Genomic DNA, 14640 nt, shown 5'->3' with positions numbered 1-14640 from the left:
ATCACAGTTATTTTAACTGTTGAATTTCTATTTATTTAATTATATTATTTTATTAATTTTCAGTACATTTTCACAACAAAAGCCTAATAAAAATTCAAAATACCTTCCGGTAAGTTTATATCTTTTCCATTATTTTTATTTTTTTACATATTGTAATATATGCAGCCTGCAGAATGTATAGCCCTTTATTGAAGTAAATAAAATTAAACTTATATTGTACATTTGGTTTTATACAAGTCAGGGCATGAGGTAATACACTTCCTCGTCTATTGGTGTCTGATTCACAAAATAGTCGGTTTCCTCCATGTCCTTCTCTTGTCTCTTCTGATCATTCTCCTCCTTCATCTTCTGCTCCTCTTGGCCTTCAGTGTTGCTGCTCCTTAGTGCTCTCTTTAACTGATTCCAGAACAGTTCTTTTGCACTGCTTGGATCAGAACAATTTAACCCAGGCCATTGCAAATAGGTCTTTTTGAGCATGACCTTTCTCATACGGTGATAAGTGGACAGTTGCCGCTTTGGTATAGGCTCCAGAAAGACCAGCAAAAGCACATCCTGCATTTCTTGAAAGAGACGATAGCTGGCCAGCTGGATTTCCAGTGAGCACCATTCACTGCGAAGGAAGCTCTGACTGACCACGCAGATCGTTTTGCGACTTCCATATACAGCAGCCACAATGTTGTCGACAATATCGCGGCCCAGTTCGAAATCTCTGTGGTGGAGGCAGAGCCGAAATGAAGAACCCTCGAGATTCGGCAGCAACTGTTCCATTACCCAGTCTTCATCTGCTGAGTTGTAGGAAACAAAGGCATCATACTTGTATTTCTCTTCCTTGTCCCTTAAGCGACGCCACTGTTCTCCAAACCATGATCGAAACACATAGTAGCCGTACTTAAACTTCCAATAAAGTCTGACATAGAGAAATGGTATTAAAGTTAATAATATTGTGAATGTAAAAGTTAAGGAAAAGAGGTAGAGCTCTATGTCCAAATAACACACATTAGTATCAAAGTTGTGAAAATATGAGCCTGGATGGTCTTGGCATGTAATATTGTAAAGATATGGAAATTGGAGTCTTTTATTGCTTACGGTCCAGTTCTGTAGATCACTATTCTGGCAGCCACAACTGAGAGGACAACTGCGCATGTCAATGTATGTTAGATTGGTCAGATTGTCCAGTAAACTGATGTCTAAAGACATCATGGCATTGCGATTCAAATGTAGTGTCTTTAGTCCTGTCAAATTTCCAAAGACTTCTTTTGAAAAAGATTTAATCCCCATGTTCTCAACAAATAACATCTTCAATTTTCTAAGGTTTTTGAAAATACCAGGTTTGAGTTGGGCGATCCCGACACATGAGTCGACTAGAGTTAAGAACTCCAAGCTTTTCAGGTCATCAAATGTTTCATCACCAAATCCAATGATATGGTTGTTGGTGAGGTAAAGACTTTTTAGAGAAGTTAGACCCCGGAAAAATGCACGCGGCAACAAGTATATGCCATTTGGTTTCTGCGCATCAAGTTTCAGGTCGAGAAGCCTCGACATATTAATAAACGGCGAGTATGCATGCTCTTTCAAATACCGAATTTTGTTATCCTGTAAATCCAGCACCTGCAGGGTGGCATGAAGTTTCCCAAAGAGACTGCTGTCGATCATATTCAGACGATTTCTATCTAAATACAAATTAGCCAAGCTATGCAGCCCATCAAATGCATGTGGCTTCAGCTGAGTGATCTTGTTCCCGCCTAAATCTAAAATACTTAGATTTGACAGAGAATGAAAGGTAAAGTTGAAAATTACAGCTATTTGGTTGTTGCGCAGGTTGAGAGTCTTTAGGCTGGTAAGATCTTCAAAGCTGTCGTTGTAGACATCGGTCAAAAGGTTGTTGTCGAGACGAAGTGTAACAAGATCTTTGAGTCCACTTAAGGCTTTATGGTCCATATAAGCAATTATGTTTATATTTAGCATGAGGTTTGTTAATTTTGGTGTATTACTGAAGGCAAAACCACTGACCTGTAGAATACGATTGTATCGATAGCTCAGGTTTCTCAGGCTGTAGAGCTTTTCTGTTTTGTTGCAGGACATTAGCTTGGTCAGATGGTTATGTTCCAGTTTGAGACTTTCCAGCTGGTTCTGACCGTGCAGAAACTGCAAGCAGCCCGTGGTTTTCATTTCATTCCGTGAGAGGTCCATTACACCTGTGATATTGGGGCAATGATAAAATGTGTTGTTTTTTAAAGCTCTTATGGAATTGCCCTCGAGGAACATTTTAGGTATGTGTTGCTTTATATGGTGGTGATATTGCAGAAGAAAACACAGCGAAGACAGCGCACGAGAGTCTTTCAGTTTTAAACCAGAGAAGTCGATGCTCCATGGTCGTACATTTGAATGAGTAAGAAGCTTGCTAGCAGAGATGTTGGTAAAGCGCAAGCGCAGGTACGTTATATTCTCCAGATTCAGGCTCTGAAAAGCCTCGAATGATAACTTTTTGTTGTCTGAGAAATCTAGCACTTTCACATACATAAGGAAAGACTGGTCACATCCCAGTGTGTATAGTTTATTATCACTGAGGTATAGTCTGGCAAGCGACTCTGGCAGACGGTGGGAGTGATGCAGCGTGGTAAGCTTGTTAAAAGAAAGGTCCAGTTTTATCAAGCTGGACAGGTTTGTTATGCATTCAACCAAAGCGGAAAAGTTTTTCAGGTTATTCCGGCGTAAGTCAAGAATCTGTAGGTTTGTCAATTTGGAAAACAGGAACACATCAGTATTATTGAGTTTGTTGCTTCCCAGGAGCAGCTGTGTGAGGTTATGGAGATCACTGAAGACATCACGGTGGAGAGATAATATGCTATTGCAGGACAGATTTAAAATCTGAAGTTGATGCAGATTATTAAAAGCATCTTTGTGGATTTTAACAATTTGGTTAACGTCCAGTACCAGAGAAGTCAGATCGGACAGATGATCGAAGCTTCGGCCTTGAAGATATGTAGTGTTACTGCGAGACACTGTAAGGTTTGTTGCTGTGGGAAATACATCTCGCACAATTGTGGTTATGTCTGGTTCGTGACATTTAATACATCTGAAGGTTTTATGATTAGAATCTGGGATCTCTATGCAACTCCTGAAACTGTAGCTGAAGGCAAGTTTGAGGAGGCAGATAAATACTGCCTTTAGGATCAGTTCGCGGCATGCAGAATCTGCCATGTTTTTCAATTCAACTTTAAAATAACTTCCTTCATCAAAGACCAACACTACGAGGTTCTTCACTCAAGTACGAGCAGCAACTAATCCAATATTGAGAGTTTAACACAGCCAGCTGCTAGAAAAAAAAGAGGGGAAGGTTATAATTAGTTTAAAAATAAATCTGAAATAAAATCGTTACATATTGATCCGTAATGTCAAATTGACTTTTTTTTATGTATAACATACAACAGAAACAGACTATGGATGTTTTATGTGTTTATTTTATTTATTTTCAGATTATTAAAATGATTTCAAATGTGATTGAAGTATATCTAATGTATATGAATACAGGCAGTTAAAAGGTAGATACAAAAACATTACTCCTAATATTAAATTACACCTAAACAAACTTCTCTATGTACTCTTAAAATTCATCTCGGGTGGCAATTTCCCACTTCTCAGACTCTATTTCCCCCTTTTGTTTTTAAGTTAACTTGCTTAAAATACGTAAATAATAAAACAATAATGGATTGAAACAACCAAACATGTTAAATAAAATATCTTTGTAAGTTTTTGTAAATGCATGACACATACATACTTTTCTCTTTTTTCACATGCAACCATTTGCTAATGATACTGATGTTAACATACATACGAATGCATAAATCTTGTCATGGTGAACAAAGTAGACGGAGAGCTATGTAACATTATGTAAACAAATTGTTCTCTATAGTGTTAACAGGACAAATACAGAAAAAAAATCTCTGACTCACTATTTCAAAAACCATCAGTGAGCAATCCTAAATAACCCAAGATCTCATATCTTTCATAAATTAATTTCATCATATGGCTATTTGTCATTTGAACATTCTCTAAATATAAACAGAAATGTATTTCAGTACCTTACCTTCATTATATTGTTCCCGATAATTTTGCAAAACTGCCCTATAGCCGTTCTCTCTCTCTTTTAAACAGGAATAGAAAGAGGAACCATAAGGGTTTCAAGCCCAAGCAAAGAAGAGCAGACAATGGTACACAATGCCTGATCCAATTACTTAGATTTTGCAGTCAAAATTTGAATACTTTCTTTAAACAAATAAACTATTTAATTAAGGATCGATTCGTAATGTAAATTCTCATGTAACGGTAATTTATAGTTTGGAATATTCTAAACAAACAATAAGAAGAAAAAAATCCATTTTTTTTAGGCATTTTTAAACAGGCAATTCTCTTCCCTTAATTTTCTTTAAATTAACCTCTCTCCTTCTGTTCTCGAGCCATCTGACAGAGTCCACAGAAAGGACAGCAGGTCATAATCACCCAGTCATCACAGACAGAGCCCTAAAAGACAAAAGGCACTTACTGCATTGCTATTCTTTGACACCAATGTTATTAATGTTATGAAATAATAGATTTCAGCAGGAATTTCAACACAACATCAACATCAGAAAAAACAAAAATCAATACTGAAAATCATTTTTATTGCATGGCCTACATTAATACGATATTTGTCACGGATGCTGGTTCTCAATGCAATCATAGCTCCAGGTAGGAAGGGCAAACAGCAGCTGTCACCATTATCCTGTGCCACTTTACAACCCAAGATGCAAGGAATAAATGTCCCACACAGACCTGAGGAGCAAACCAGTGTCAGAATTCACACTTTTTTTGTTTTTTGTTTTGGCAATATGAGGCTTGTGAGGTTCAAGCCACTTACTCATCAAATTATTTGAATAGATAGTTCATTCGGATTTACTCATTTTCTATTTGGGTAAATCCTCTATTTCTTACTTTTGCAGGACACGAAAAAAAATATTTTGTTGTTTTAAAATGTTTTAACTGTTTTTGTTCAGGTCCAAAACAACTGACTTACATTGTAGCTACTGTATGGACAAAACATTCTTCAAAGAAAGTCATACAGGTTTGAAATGACACAAGTTAATACTTTATTTTTAGGGAATAATTTTCATTTTTAGGGAAGCTATTCCTTTAACAACATCCCCAATTTATTATCTCTATTGCCTTTACATAAGCAAAATAGATTTAAATGAATAATAAAAAAAAATAATGATGCCAATCTATCTCCCTATCTCTCACTCACACATACAGTATACACTCACAAATGCCGTAGTCCTCACAACAGTCACAGACATCAGAGCTCCAGTGAGAAACAGTGTAGCTTACAGTCATTTGTGGCTGGGAAGTCATTGCTTCTGTTTGATATGACATCACTGACACACAGCAAATTATATCATTTACAATTAGCAGAATACAGTAAATACCGTAAAGTTGTATTTTTGCTACAAAACATGTATTTTTATTTGATGGCTATTATAGAAAAAGATTGGTTAAATAAGTATGAATTAGGACATAACATGTGATGTCATTTCTAAGCCAGGTGGATTGTTTAAAATGTTATCCTCTCTCTCACCTGTTTCCTTGGAGAGGCTTCCTGGTACTGTATGTGTCTCACTTCCTCAGGGAATGATGTTCAATTTTTGATAGTTTCACAGTGAAGTTGGAAATCACCTCTACATGATGTAGGGGAGGAGTAAATGTGTTTACCTCGTGAGTGGCTTATGTGACCTGTAAACTAAAGGGTGAAGTGTTTGATTTGGGGGCGAGGAATTTTACACTATTTACGGTCTCCACACCCTTCCATTAACACAGTATATGTTATCTACAACCAATAAAACATTTAGATGAGAACATTGTGTTTTTGTACCTCTTGAATCAAGAATCTGTGATTTGAACCTTTATTTAACTGACAAATGTACAAAGAAAATATTTCCAATGTTTTCACTGCCAACTTAATTTTATTTTGTAAATATAAACAAGTTTTGATTTTGATGGCTGCTACACACTCCAAAAAAGTTAGGACAGAGGCATGTTTACTACTGTGTCACATCACCTTTCCTTTTAATTACACTTTTTAATCATTTGGGAATTGAGGATACTAAATGTTGAAGTTTTGTAAGTGGAATATTTGCCGAATTTCGCATGATATAAGACATCTACTCAACAGTCTGTGGTCCTCGTTGTCTGATTCTCCTTTTCATGATGAGCCACACACACATTTTCAATAAGTGACAGATTTGGACCTCATGCAGTCAGTCAGACACATCCCTTATATGGTGCAGAGTGTCTAGAAACCACTCAGTTTTAGCATGTGCAGAATGAGGCCTGGCACTGTCTTGCTTGCAGAAAAGATGTCATCTTGATGGCAGTTTATGTCTCTGTACAATCCAAATATATGCCTCCATGCCAATGATACCTTCACACAGATGCAAGTCACCTATGCCGTTTGCGCTGATGCACCTCCATACCATGATAGATTTTTGCTTTTGCACCTGTCGCTGAAGAATGTTGGTCCCTTTTGTGTTTGGGACTGAGAACTCGATGTCCATTTTTTCCATAAACAAGCTGAAACTGGACTCATCTGACCACAGCACACATTTCACCTGTCTTCTGAGATGAGCTCGGGCCCAGAGAACTCGCCGGTATCCCCCCATAGAACTGATGTATAGCTTTCTCCTTGCGTAATAGAGATTCAAGTGGCATTTCTTGATGCAGAGTCACACTAGGTTCAGTGAAAATGTTTTTTCCAAAGTACTCCTGAGTACACATGGCTGTATTTAACAGAGTAGCATAATGGTTTCTCATGCAATGCCATCTGAGGGCTTAAAGGTCAAGCACGTTTAACTGAGGTCTCCTGCCTTGCCTTACACAGACTGAGATTTCTCTGGATTTTTTTCTTTTCTTTTTCTTTTTGTAATACATAGCGAAGAGGTTAGGTATTTTTCGAGTACATTTTCCTACTATTTAAATCTTTTCACAATATTATGTATGGTAGATGTAGGCCGCTGTACGTGAGCTGTATCGTTCAGTTTCGTTCCGACAAATGGGGCACTACATTTTCTTTTGCTCAATATGTTCAACGTTAGTAAAAGGTATCCAAGCAAAAAGTTCTCCACGCCTTATCCTGCAGTTAATGAGAAAAGTGTAATTTATTGGCGCACTATATTGACTTCGTATTGAGACATAAAACTGTAGAGCTAGATTTTCAACCAATCAGCATCGAAAATGTAAGTAGCCTAGGTCAGAGCCAAAATGAAGCCAATATCACTACGCACATGTAAACATGGAGGAGGACGTAAGCAGCGCATCTTCATCTGATAGCGGCGATCAAGCTCGATTAACACACGTAAAGTGTATTCTTTATGTCGGAAAAGATGGTGGGAAAGGTCCGCAGCCATTTACTGAAGTCCGATGGGAAAAAATCAAGCAATGTGCGAAGGAATGGCTCAAAACGTAGGACACTACGGAGCTAGCTATTGATCCCATGCTGCAGGTAGGTTACTTTCATAACATATGAATATTTTTTCATTATTTTTGAGTGATGCTAATTTACAAACTTTTGTCACATCAGAATCCCGATAAAAACATCGACATGAGAGACATTGTCCTCCGTTGCTTGATCTGTTATCTGGGCGAAAAAGAGGATGACCTCATCCAAGAGTACAATGAATTATTCTATATATTTATGGTGTTTTGAGAAATGTATTTGTACATTGTTTTTATTTATAAAAATAGAAATGCAACTTAAACAATAATATTCTTTCCAATTAAATTATTAAGCTAATGTGAAAATATTTAACACAAAATAGATTTTTGTCAGCCACTATATGAAAAAAGGTAACACTTTATTTTGATGGTCCAATTTAGACATTCTACTGACTATAAGTAACTGCAAATAAATGTTAACTTAATCTATTAACCCTAACCTAGCAGTCTACTAATACTCTGAGTTAGTTGACATGTACAGTAGAATGTCTATTGTGGACCTTCGAAATTTAATCTTACATTTTATATAGATTTGTTTTATTTGTGCAAAAAATACAGAAGTGAAAAGTGCATTATGTATTCATTTTTATCTTAACCTGAAAAAGGCAGTAAATGTTATAATTAAGTAAATTTCATTAATAAAAATGAGTAAATTCTGCTTGATTTATTTGTGAGACAACTTAAATTAAAAAAGCACATTCCACTAATAATATTAAATTCATCATAGACTAAATAATTTAGGAAATTTTACTTTATTTATTCGGGTAGATTTCACAAAAAAAAAAAACTTAAAATCTACTCAAATTTAATACGTGTAATATTGTTACCATCATTTTTTTAAGTAGATACTATAGCATGTAATATTTTTTACAGTGTACATGTAGTGCAGTTCCAGCTCGTGTATGCAAATTGACAATTCACCATTAAATGTGTTATTTTGAAAAGTGTTTTTTTATATATTATATTTTGGCTTAATTCTATCTGTTATTCAGATTTTACCTCGAATAATACCTTTGAATTGGAACAACATAATGAGAAGTAATTGGGATGTTAATGCTACAGTAGAAGTTTTCTTGATAATCTTATCATGTTTACTATGCCTAGATAGCAACTTTAGGTATATCACACATTTCAAACTGTTTTATTTTGTACTTCAAGTGGTAATTCGGCATGTAAATAACTAATTACTCCAGGCCTGTTAAAAAAAAACTATGTTGTATGAATGTGTGTAGTTTGAATAGAAGTATTACATTTGTCAGGCTCTCATTGTCATCTGACCAGACAGTGACAGTTTTGTGATTTCACTGCCATTCACAAATCCTCTCCTGTGGTCTCATGTGTTTGTAAAGTGTTCATTAGATGAGAGGCAGTATTAACATTAAGTGGCGGGGCACATATTAAGTTGACACATGCCACTATGCTTAGTGGCACATCCGGTTGTCATTGGCAGGTGTCACTAAAACTTGTGACATGTGACACGTACATGCCACTCAAATGTATATTTATAGGTAGATCTGTTAGGGATTCTGCAAGATATAGTACCCAGACGCAAATGAGCAGACAAGGTTTTTATTAACAGGACTGAAGACTTGAGACAGCAGGGAGTGAAGCGTAAATCACAGTAAAAAACAAAAAAAAACAGTAGGGAAAGGCAGATGACAACGACAGGCAGGATGGATGACCACTGAGACTGACAGCAAGATGGCGTTGATGTGAGTGCAATAGAGACCGCTCTGAAGGAAAGACCAGGCAGGAACACTAGGAACATGCAGCTTGATGTAGATCTCAGATGTAGCTCCAGTCTTGCCACCAGGTAGAGGCTCACAGAACCAGAAGCTCGACACAGAGATAGCTGCACCATTCAGGCAGCTGAGAGTCAGTGGCCAGGGAACTCAGGATACAGGACAGAAACACACAAGACGAGACTCAAGACAAGACAGACAAGATTAGGCAACAATTAAGATAAGCAAAACTAAACTGACAAGATCAATGAAAAAAACAAAAAGTAGAGAAATAAATATATAAAAAGCTTAGCAAATTAATGAAAACTACTAAGACAAAAAACTGGAGTAACCAAAGAGAAGCAAGACTTCCACTTGACAGGGAAAATAAGAACTAACGAGAATAACTAAAAAATTTTATTCTAAACAAAAGAAAACTAGATTACCAAGCACAAGTGCTAAGGCTTAGGCAAAACCGTAACAATGATAACAAACCAGCGTAAGCACTAGGATTAATTTCAATATCACAAACCAGAAAACCAGTGGCGGTTCTAGACCATTTCAACTGGGGGGGCCAAGCTGGGGCCAGTTGTACTGTTAGAGGGGCCAGTTACATATAGACCTTATTGTTGTCGTATCATTTACTGCACTGCAGGCATTAACAGGCAAAATACCATGTTTATAATCATTCAACAATGTATTTGCATTTCCATTATATTTTTACATTTGCATTACATATTCAGTATTAGTCACAGTAACTGTAATTGACACAATGTCCTTCTTTCTCTTCATTTTGGTGAGAACTATAGAGCAAAAGCAATGGGGACCAAGAAGCGTATTAATTCATTTACTGAAAATAACTGACTTGCTAGGTAACTATGTCTAACCGTTTACAGGGTTCCTGCACACTTTTGTCTTTAAAGTCAAATTTAAGGCTTTTTAAGACCTGAAGAAATCAAAATTCATACCGTACATTAGCGGTGTGCAATATTGACAAAAATATATCTCAATATTTTCAATGTTTTGTTGATAATTAGATGATATTTTACTGATTGTGTTTTTGTGCTGGTGACATGGCTGGTTTAGGCCTGTTGTTAACAGCAGACTCACAAATATATTCATATTTGTAATATTCTATGCAGTGGTCAGTTAACAGCAGGGACCGAAATCAATTTTTTAATTTATTTTTAATTTATTTAATTTGCCACCTTAAATTGATTTCCAGGGGCATTTTCACCTATATATGGACATTCTTTCTAAACTTATTTAGAGTTATGAATCACCTTTTATGTCAAATACTAACATTCAAATTATTCAGTAACTATACTTATTTATACAATAATACTTAATTATACAATAATTATACAGTACCACTGTTACCAGTCAAATTAATTAATTCAATCAAAATCCATCTTTGCAGTGCAGAGGTGACAGAAGCGGCATTAATATATTTACACTCCATTTACAATTGCATAAATAAAGCTATGAGATTTTTTTTAAATCAATATTTAAATATGAAATGATTTCTAATTAACGTTTTAATTAAAGGGTACCTAAAATATGAAACTAAAACTGCCAGTAGCGGCCGCAAGTCACTGTCTTAATAAGTGAGTTGAGGGAGTCATTCATTCAACCGATTTGTTCAAACGGCGTATTCATTCGGGAAAGGAGCAAGTGATTCCTTCAAAACGCGGATTTCAGTCAAGAAATCATCGCTGTCTATTGCATTGAGACTCTGCTACGGTTTCATTTTGAAATTCTAGTCGCGAAATAAAGGGAAAACAAACAATATTGACAATATTGTGTCTAAAAAGTAACTCCCAATGTTAACTTATTGTTAATTTAACTATTGTATAACATCAATATCACAGTTGCAATTGTGCACGGGAAAACGGCACTCTTGCTGATTTGATATTCTAATATAAGATCATAATATGATATAAATATAAGACATAAACTAATTTGGGGACATAGCCTACCTATGAACCGCACACAGCAGTGAAAGGACGAGAGACAAATGCGATGTCAGCTCACAGTGCCTCGTATACAGTTAAAACATTGATTACAATATCATAATAGATAATACACATCGCACACCCGATACGCACATAAAGAATGAACTTGCAACTGAACTGACATTTACCAGCTTTCTCCTTCTCTCCTCTCTCGCGTGCAGGAGACAGACGTTATTCTGCCGCGATTCCCGCGAATGTGATGCGAATTGTCACGTGAACAAGCAAATCCACAAAGGTAGAATAATAAAAATAAAAAAAATTCGCATACAACGATAGCAAAAAAAAGTTTTGTAAAAATTATTTCACACTCCACATTTTGGGGGGCCACAAGGGCGGCCAAGCTTGTTGTCACAGGGGCAGGGCTGGACTGGTAATCTGGCATACCGGGCAAATGCCCGGTGGGCCGACGTGCTTTTTGGGCCGATACATCTCATATTTTTATTTTTATTTTTATTTATTTTTTACGGCCCATAAAACTCGTACATCGGCAACCCATTCGTTTTGTTTTGTTCAATTGACGGCGCTGGGTTAGTGCCAATGTAATGCATTGGTCAAAAAAAAAATCATATTTTTTTCCAATGACAGACCGGCCCATGAAACACTTAGATCAGCGGCCCATTGGTTGTTTTCTTGATTGACACTGGGCTGGCCCAATCAAATCTTGAAACACCTCCCCCTTTGTGCTTTGAGTGAGCGTGCAGTGTCAAGTGTACTGTGTATCTGTCTATAGTCTGAGAGATGGAGAAGAAACGCAAGGAATGTGCAGAGAAATAGCGTGAAAAATAGATATAGGCCCTTCAAGCAGACGCTGTAAAATGTGTCAAAGTATATGTGTTTTCTGCAGCAGCAGAACCTTCATCAGCTCCAGTGGCTGATGAGGGGGATAGTGAGGAGGATCAGGAGAGAGATGAGAAAGTGTAGAGTCTGTGGTAAGCAGAACTACTTTTTAAAACACTTTGGCTATGAGTGTAGGAACCCATTACCTAGTTACGCATTATTTCCACATCTGCATTGTTGACGATTACAGCAATTTACTAGAAGTTTAATGAGACGCGTTTGTATCCATGTTTTCCGCCAAAATACAAGCTTGATGCATTTTCCGTCAAAATAAAAGATCATGTGCTTATCTCTTTCAAGTTTATAAATTAGTACAAAACTAATTATGAAAGTTTTCTTTATTTTTCAGTGCATTTGTTTTACAATATATGGCTATTAGGCTACTGTCTTGAGATTAATTATAACTATTATTATATAGTAGTGTAATATAGTAAATATAGTTTTATACTAAAAGAGTTTTTTTTTCTGTGTTTAATTTGCACACTAAAAATGGGTTGGAGCTTTTAATTTTTAACTCTCAAAGTGCACCAGATTGATGAATTTAACATTAAAATGCACACAATTTTCTTAGGGGGGGGGGCATGCCCCCAAACCCCCCTAGAGGGACAGAGGTCCAACCACCACAGTTTTACCAAAGATCCTGTGGGAAACACTGGTATTGCTATGCCAGTGCAGCTTATAGCTTGTTTTTTGATGCATCGCTGCGGAGTATAGTTCAATTGTATTAATAAATTACAATTTTGTACTTATTTCATCTGTTAACTCTCACTCGTTCCTACTCACTCATTACATGCCATTAGTGGTTTTCATGAATAGGAGTTGAACATATTCAAGGGCGTGCAAAGATGGGTGGTGTTTATGATCATATGTAGTGGGCCAGTCTGTGCCAAAATGCCAGGGCCGATTTTCTGTCCCAGTCCAGCCCTGCACAGGGGCACGGGCCTAAATACTAAAACAACTTTTTTTAGTTAATTATCTGTAAGAATGGAGCTTCATAAATGCTGTTCATTGATTCGAGTACATTTTTTTACATTTGGGTATAAAGTGTTTTAATTTTCAAATATATGGTGTAAAAACGTCTGAGTGCTGCCCTCTTCAGGTTAAACGGAAAGCTCCTGCAGTAGGGGTACTCTCTGACGTAGAATACTCTCTGACGTCACTCTGTCACGCCCTTGGTGCGAGCTCACCACGCCCTTGGCAGCCACTGGTCTAAGCATCTGGTTCCGTTTCCGTCAAAACTAGGCTACTGTAGCGAGTCAGGAGTTGGAATTAGGAGTATTGAAAACGATCAGGATAGATATATATTAGCATCTAGATAGCATAGCATTTATATAGTTATTTAGATTATTTCGTGTAGCCTAGGTAGTTAATCTCGCCTATTGCTCCAGTGTGCAACCTGCATTTTACGTGGGATTGCTTCTCCAACGCAATGGAGGTGGAAATGGGCTTCTCCACACAGCTCGCGCTGCGGAACGCTACTGTTCCTGCATGAATATCCCTCCTCGTCTCCTCGCTCCTCTCTGTCCTCCATCCTATGACCAGGAAATCAATCAAGCACAGCCATCTTGAAGGACATCTCAATTCTCTAATTGCACCGTGAGGAGTCGAGGATCGAGGAGTGATGAGGCTTTCAGAGGAGTCATGAGCGAGGATACACAGCTGTATCCTATGCGGAAGTGTTTTATTGACTAAACGTGACGCACGTATACATTCTCCTCCCCCGTCACATCGGTCACAATAATTTGAATTTGTACTTTACCCTTGCTGTTTATATAAACCACACATCTCACATATTTCAACAGGGTATCTTGCTTTATTATTATTCATTATGAATTTCTTAAATAAACAAACTTCAACAACATAAGGGCAGATCCTTTTAGCGCTGCTGATGACGCTATGAAGTGACGCTCGAGTGATCAAGTATTCCAATGTATAAAAAAGCTTTCATTCGATTCCTCTGTCCTCATTTTCTTTCCTTGTAACCTTCCCTCACAACCTACAGGGGGAGGAGCCGAGGCGCTAGGAAAGGAAGCGAGGAAAGGAAACGAGGATGCACAAATAAGAAATGAGAAGCACCCAAGGGCTTCTCCACACAGCTCGCGCTGCCAAACGCTGCTCTTCCAGCATGAACTCCACCACTGCAGCGGCGTCATGATGTAAGTGAGCATATATTTTTAATCACAATTTATGTTCCTTCTTATTAGGCTAAAGTTAATCCTCTGGTGTCGACAAACACGCCGGCGCGATTTGCTGATTATTTTTTTCACATAGCAGCAAAATATAATGAACGTAATAGTAATAATAATCCTGGAAAAAATTACCTCAAAATAACTGAATATAAGAATAATCGGATGCCGATCGCGATGCGGGAGTTAAGACCGCAGTTTGAGCTGGTGTCCACAGACAATTCACCCTCCTCCACTTCAGGTGAAGGTGGGGGAGAAAAGTTCTCGACTTCAAATGACCGCTCTGTTGCAAAGCTACTTGCGTCACTCCATTTAAGCTAGTTTGACAGTAGCTGTCACTGCGGGTCTCAGGTGCAC

The 14640-nt window shown here is 37.3% G+C and overlaps 3 protein-coding genes across 3 annotated transcripts in view; 1 reads left to right on the top strand and 2 right to left on the bottom strand.

The window, feature by feature from the left end:
- Positions 1 to 132: 132 nt before the first annotated feature.
- Positions 133 to 3299, bottom strand: tlr21 (toll-like receptor 21). Its single transcript, XM_077209841.1, has one exon. The coding sequence runs from the start codon at positions 3199 to 3201 to the stop codon at positions 238 to 240; it is 2964 nt and encodes a 987-aa protein (XP_077065956.1). The 5' UTR covers positions 3202 to 3299; the 3' UTR covers positions 133 to 237.
- Positions 3300 to 4399: 1100 nt separating this feature from the next.
- Positions 4400 to 5409, bottom strand: cnfn (cornifelin). Its single transcript, XM_077209862.1, has 3 exons — positions 5301 to 5409; positions 4676 to 4812; positions 4400 to 4521 (listed from the first exon to the last, which is right to left on the bottom strand). The coding sequence occupies exons 1-3, from the start codon at positions 5407 to 5409 to the stop codon at positions 4432 to 4434; spliced, it is 336 nt and encodes a 111-aa protein (XP_077065977.1). The 3' UTR covers positions 4400 to 4431.
- A 1872-nt stretch (positions 5410 to 7281) lies between these two features.
- Positions 7282 to 14640, top strand: part of cxcr3.2 (chemokine (C-X-C motif) receptor 3, tandem duplicate 2) — a 51310-nt gene continuing 43951 nt past the window's right edge. The window contains exons 1-2 of the mRNA XM_077209859.1: positions 7282 to 7531; positions 14100 to 14253. The gene's annotated coding sequence lies outside the window, so the exon portion shown is untranslated. The remainder of the gene's footprint in view (positions 7532 to 14099; positions 14254 to 14640) is intronic.

Source organism: Siphateles boraxobius, unplaced genomic scaffold, assembly GCF_051911475.1.
Source record: "Siphateles boraxobius isolate OS27281-9 unplaced genomic scaffold, OSU_SipBor_1 12, whole genome shotgun sequence".
Lineage (NCBI taxonomy): Eukaryota > Metazoa > Chordata > Actinopteri > Cypriniformes > Leuciscidae > Siphateles > Siphateles boraxobius.
The sequence above is the reverse complement of the archived record's forward strand: the minus strand, read 5'-3'. Positions and strand labels throughout refer to the sequence as shown.